We start from the raw sequence: 6,233 nt of genomic DNA, 5'->3' as shown, positions 1-6,233 counted from the left end.
CGTTGAAAATGACACATAAAAAACAAAATTCAGACACAATTGTGTGATTTTATAGAGTGTTATTAATATATTTATGTTTATAATGTAAATATGATTTGAATTAATTCACATCTATTATCTTTAAAGATCAGGTTTACAACATTTCTGATAGTCTGAAACAAAAGCTCTTGTTAAAGGGATGGCTGGTGGGGGGGGGGTTGGCCGACTGTGTGACATGCACTGCTGCAAGTTTTCACTGTTCCTCTTGTCATCAGGTGGGGATGATGACACTTGCATGTAACTTGGGGGAACTGAGGAGTTTACGCTGACAGGGCCAGTGGGGCCCCCTCCTTGTCGATAGCCTAACCTCGATGTTTTAATCAATAAGCGTTTCTTCTTTTCGTCCCCTCAGTAAGCCGAGGGCTCGATGAGGTTGTCATCACAAATGACGCGGACGTCCGCGCTCTCCTCTCCTCCGTGGATAAACATGCCTTTATTATGCCAATAACTCTTCACCCCGGGGACGGGAGCGCGCACGGCCGCATACATTGAGAGACTCCGCGGTGCGTAAAAGAGACGCATGTGGCTATTCAGAAGGTGGGGAAATGGACAGAGCTTTGTTTTTTTTCTCTGTAGAGCTTAAATGAAGGTCTGATGGGTGGATTTAAGTGTTAGATTCGGGTTAAAATAATCTGAAAAGTGTCTTTAATTCAGTCCCTCCCAAGACTTTCTCCCCTCAGCAATGATACAGGAAAAGTTTTTAGAGGTAAACGCACTTTAATACACATGATTGACCCGTAAACTTCTCTCTGGATTAAATAGATAACAGATAAAAGCCTGGAACATACATGGTCATCTATGACCGGTTCCCCAACTGATAAAACTCAGCGCCCTGCTAATAATACATGAAAGCATTACGCATCATGCAAATCTCACACAATAGACACCCAGACAGTTGCGACACACAGACTCACAGGCCTGAAACACAGAAGTGACAGTGATTAAGGAGTTACAATAACAATGCACTCTATAACGATTAATTAACGAGGTCATCTCGTTGATTGTGTGATGCCTAATTGATGACATCCAGTGCAATCAGCCTGGCCGCGGCCATGACGCACAACTTTGGCACATTTGAGGTATTTGTTTGTGTATGTGTGTGTGTGTGTGTGTGTGTGTGTGTGTGTGTGTGTATCTTTGTGACGTTACATTGGCACATTCAGCAGCACTGGTCAGGGGCAGGTATAAGGAAAGTAGGCCTACTGGATATCTTTTGCACCATCATGGTCCTTGCGCAACGCTTGTTTAACGTCAAATTACAAAGGAAAGTGGACACATTTTAAACTATGACCTACATTTGTTTGCACGGCAATTCTCTTGTTCTTCCGAACACAATACACAATATAAAACAAATATAACCCAGAAATGGTCCATATTGTTTGTCCAAAGTTCCAAATAGTGCATTATCTCATTCTAAATGTTGACATAAGTTATCCATCAACAAGGACTTTGGTGTTGATACACTGGGCATGGGCTTTGGTATATACAGGCCGTCTGTGGCCTGAAGAGGTAAAGAGGCAGTTGATTCTTAATTGGAAGAGTAAGGATCAGCCCCCGTGGAAGACACCGTAGAGGATGTGGGAGAAGGAGTGGAAGGGGCTGAGATAGATTTCTCAGATGCTGCATCGTCAAGTTTCTCTTGAATATTTTCTCCCGGCTCGGAGGCTGGAGCTTTGGCCGGCAGCAGCCCCTCCTTCTCCCGCTTCTTCTGCTTCATCCTCCGGTTCTGGAACCAGATTTTCACCTGAGTCTCATTCAGCTGCAACGCAGCGGCAATCTCCACACGCCGCGCCCTCGTCAGGTACTTGTTGAAGTGGAACTCCTTCTCCAGCTCCGTTAGCTGCTTGGTGGTGAAGTTGGTCCGGACGGTGTTCGGCTGACCCCCATAACCGTACTCCCCTGACCTGCCTGCAAGACGGAGAAACCAATCACTGCATGTTCTCTGCTCACAACACTGTCAGACAACTTGTAGCTGGGAGCAACTTCTACGCAGAAGCCAATTAATGTCAGCTACTTTGAAACATGATGTAATGTTGTATCAGAGGCCTAGAATAATACTAAAATACTTCCTGCTACTACTTTATGCAATATGAGGTATTCCCAAACTCCTGTCTTTCCCTGGCACAACACATTATGAAGTTGGCACGTTCAGTCCGGAAGCGTCAACTTTCAAGTGTCAAATCTGAGCTCAACAACTTGGCTGTGGCTGAACTCATGTTCATCTGCCAACACTTCAGTTTAAAGAGTTTGGATCACTTCGAAGCCAGTGCTGTTTACAGACATCAGACTTAGTGCCATTGCCACAGGCACCACTTGGCACCTACCTGTTTTGGGTGGATTCCTCTTGACTTTCATCCAGTCGAAGGTCTGTGCAGAAGACGCGCCCTCAGACAGGGGTGAGCAGCATGCCTCCAGGTGAGCTGCGTGCAGAGGGGACAGCGGGTGTGAGCACCCAGGGAAAGGGGTTGCTTGCTCATGCCCGCCGCCGTAGGCAGCGTGTGCATACTGCAGCTGGCCCAGGGGGGCGGCACTGTAACCCTGGCGATGCTGAGACACCATGGAGGAGGAAATGTTACCCGAGTACATCAGCGGGCCGCACTGAGGGAATCCAGCTGTGGAGTCTACTTCCTGGTTGACCGAGTAATGGTTATATGTAGCACAGAAACTTTGGGGTCCATAACTGGAGCTGCAGGCCGGGTGGGCCCCATAGGCGAGACCCAGAGAGCTGGCAGTAGACTGGTATGACCCCGGCTGGTGAGGAATGCCGTCAGGGGAAGCCCTGCTCGCCATGAAACGCTCATCTGCCCCGCAGTTGTTGACACTAACGGCGCAGGACTGGAAGGTTGTTATCCCGTGGTCCGAGTGGAAAGCCCTGACAGAGCATGAGCTGCCTTCACCGCTCATCACCGAGTAGTCCAGGAAGCTGCTCATTGTAGCATTGTTCTACCGGGACCGAGGGACCGTCCGCTCTACAGACACCCTCTGATCTCTCCCTCTCTCCCCTCTTACCCTGAGTGACCGTGCCAACCTTTACCTATACTCTGTCCCCATCAGGGGAGGGAGGGGGGCGCACGGGCCGATATCAATGAACGGGGGACTGTCACGTGGGCCCGGGTCAGCCAGTGAGGCACTTGTCCTCATCCCCGTGGAGCCGGTGACAGATCGGTGTTTGAGTGGCTATTTAAATTCCAGGCGCTCGTCGATCAAGGTGACGCGCGTCGCCACTAATGTATTGGCCGAGCAAACAATGAGCTGGGAGGCAGACGGCGGTGGACAGCTCCGGGGTCGCATGAAGAGCTGGGGAACGGCAAACACGGCGTCTTCTAGACCCCCCCCTCCCCTCCCCACCCCCCTGCTGTGCGCTCACCCGCCCGGGGAAAGATGAACGTTTCACCCTCTGCAACCTCTCCATGAGGACGACCTAGCACTCTGACCTCAGGTACGCTATTTTTGGAATAGAGAGGAGAATAGGTGTGTGTGTGTGTGTGTGTGTGTGTACGTGTGTGTACGTGTGTGTGCGTGTAGGCGGTGGTGTCTGTGCGCTCTGTGCGTGTCTGAATTCTGCAGCCGTGCTGTCATATGTACAATAGTGTCATTCTGTGCTGGATGGATGGATGGAGCTCAGTGTGTGTGTGTGCGCCACTGCCACAGGCTATCTGTGGGCTATCAGTGTCCCATTCCAATGCGAAGTGTTTCACGCTTTAACACTGTGAGAGATTTGCTCAGCAAATATTGTCACAGTGTGACAGTGAGGGAGAGGCGGCAAGGTTTCACTCCTGACAAAAAAACTATCCCAGCTCTCCTGCAACTTTGTGGCCCCCATCAAGGTCGCATTAGAAGTGTTTGGCTGCTTTTCTAGGAGGTCACAGGTGATGTAACGACAAGACAACACATTAAACATTGAAGATGATGTGGTATTAATTCTTTCTCTCCCGGGGTCATGGGGTCCGCTATCTGCTCTGATTTCACTCCCACATGTATTCATTATGCATGTATGGTGATCAAATGATGTGATAATGCGAGGCCCCTTCGTGGAGCTAATGCGCCCGTATATATATAGCCCGAGGTGCGAGTGTGGGCTGATTATCCTGTTAAGTTCATCAAATAAAGCAGTTTGAGAAATTAATGGCCAAGAGAAGCAGCGTCGGGAGGGTGGGGGGTGGGGGGGGGGGGGGGGGGGGGTGGGGGGGGGGGGGGGGGGGGGGGGGGACCTGCGGCAGCGATAGCATGAGTCCAGGGCCAACCTCTCACTGAGGAAGGAAAAGAGAGGGGAGGGGAGGAGGAAGGATCAGAGGATCAGATGGAGAGATGAGCGCCCCCACCGGCGGTATGTGGTCAAACACGGAACATGTTCTCTGTGTTTATTGATCTGACATTATTTCCAATTTGAGGTAGACAGATAGATAGATAGATAGATAGATAGATAGATAGATAGATAGATAGATAGATAGATAGATAGATAGATAGATTCATCTTTGCAAGCTCACTGGACTTTATAGAAAGTGAGGACTTGGCGCAAAGTTCCCACCAGTTTAAAAAAAAAAAAAACGCAGTGGGGTCAATACTACTTCTCCCGCACCCCCTCCCCTCTCCTCTCCTGTCTTCCCAGCTGCCTCTGCAACAGTAGTGAGTGGGCGCAGTGGATCCTGCCTCGCCTCTCCTCGCCTGCCTGTGGAAACTTCGCCAGGCCCTGGGATCTTTTTCGGCTCTTTGTGTGAACACATGTGCGCAGAAAGGGCGCGCTGTCTCGGAATGATTTGGTTAGAGCCCACTGGCCTTGTGGTTAGTCAGAGTGCAGGAGTGCAGGGACAGCCCCTGCACTCACCCCTATACCCACCCACCCCCACACACGGACACACACACACTCCAGTCGCCCAGTAGACCAGCGTTCAGCCAGTCGATGTGCTGCTCATGGTTTCCAGATTATTCAATAAACCGCTAAACGCTCCGGCTTGTGAAATTCGCACATGCGAGATGAGTTTGTGGATCGATCCGCGCGCAACCGGTGGTTTTCCCTGTTCCCACGCACGAAGCTGTTAAAGTGGACTAACCTATCGAGTCAAACTGTGCACAAGCTGATAGCTGATTCCCATAAGTCACCTGAAGCGCGATACAATAGAGCAAGAGCGTTCATAAAGGCTACACTGAGCTGCAACACTAACTGCTGCTCCACTAATGTTGTAACCCCACCGAAAAAAAAACACACACACACTGTCATGATAAAGTGAGCCAAATGTTGCATAATGATCCTCTCTCTCTCTCTCTCTCTCTCTCTCTGCAGCATAAGTTAGCCATTCTTACAAATGTATTTCTGATCAATCAAATCTGGTGCACAAGCAGTCTGTTTTGAGTTTGGGCTGCTCTGAACACACGGGCAAAGAGTGCAGCCTCATAACTTGAGGAGGCTCCTGCTACTGCTGCTGCCGCTGTGGCCGAGCCAGAGCCGTGTTTAAACTAGCTATAAAAATGAATTATTACCAAACGCATGCAGAGACTCGGCCCCTCTCTAGCTCAGGAATTGGGGAGTCCCATATGAAAATGTAAGTGGGGTTTTATTTGTGCACATTACGCCACAATTGGTCTCCTTAATGTCCGTCTCATTCATGCCACGGAGTGATTTATGGGCTCCTGAAGGCAAACATGGCTCGGGTGTTTGCCTGCAACATGCACACAATGTTAAGAGCCCTGTCATGCTAAGATCCGTGCTGGCGTATTTGCTTTTTTTCCCTCCCCCTCTGCAAAGTATGAAGTTTGAAGGTGAACACAGAATTTATTTATATCAGTGTTTATGTAAGCAGCATAAAATAGTCCTAACACTTCTGTGCAAATTTAAATATTTTCCAAACTCATTTCTTTAAATTATTTTTGCATCAATAAATTGCTACTTCACTGCTCACTTTCAGATAGGCCTATTTTATAGTTGTTGTTTTTTTTTTTTCCCCTCATAATGATAATAATAAAAGTTTATGACCAGAGTTTAACTTAAGAAAATTGTTTGCTTCTGCTTTCATTTTTGTAAAGAGACACAGTTATTTTATCTTTTTAGGAAACATTGGAAAGTAATTCGGATAATGTGGAAATTAAATTATATAATAAAAGTAAAATTCAAACGTATGTGTGCCTTCACAACTCATTGCGGTCTAGACTATTTGTATTCATTGCCAACCTGTTGTTAAAATTTGCATATTGTCTCT

The 6,233-nt window shown here is 48.2% G+C and overlaps 1 protein-coding gene across 1 annotated transcript; it reads right to left on the bottom strand.

The window, feature by feature from the left end:
- Positions 1-739: 739 nt before the first annotated feature.
- Positions 740-3,459, bottom strand: hoxa1a (homeobox A1a). The gene is made up of 2 exons (XM_071499196.1): positions 2,364-3,459; positions 740-1,947 (listed from the first exon to the last, which is right to left on the bottom strand). The coding sequence occupies exons 1-2, from the start codon at positions 2,968-2,970 to the stop codon at positions 1,568-1,570; spliced, it is 987 nt and encodes a 328-aa protein (XP_071355297.1). The 5' UTR covers positions 2,971-3,459; the 3' UTR covers positions 740-1,567.
- Between the last annotated feature and the right edge of the window lie 2,774 nt (positions 3,460-6,233).

Source organism: Trachinotus anak, unplaced genomic scaffold (assembly GCF_046630095.1).
Source record: "Trachinotus anak isolate AG129_WGS33_773 ecotype Australia unplaced genomic scaffold, CSIRO_AGI_Tana_v1 ptg000016l, whole genome shotgun sequence".
NCBI lineage: Eukaryota > Metazoa > Chordata > Actinopteri > Carangiformes > Carangidae > Trachinotus > Trachinotus anak.
The sequence above is the reverse complement of the archived record's forward strand: the minus strand, read 5'-3'. Positions and strand labels throughout refer to the sequence as shown.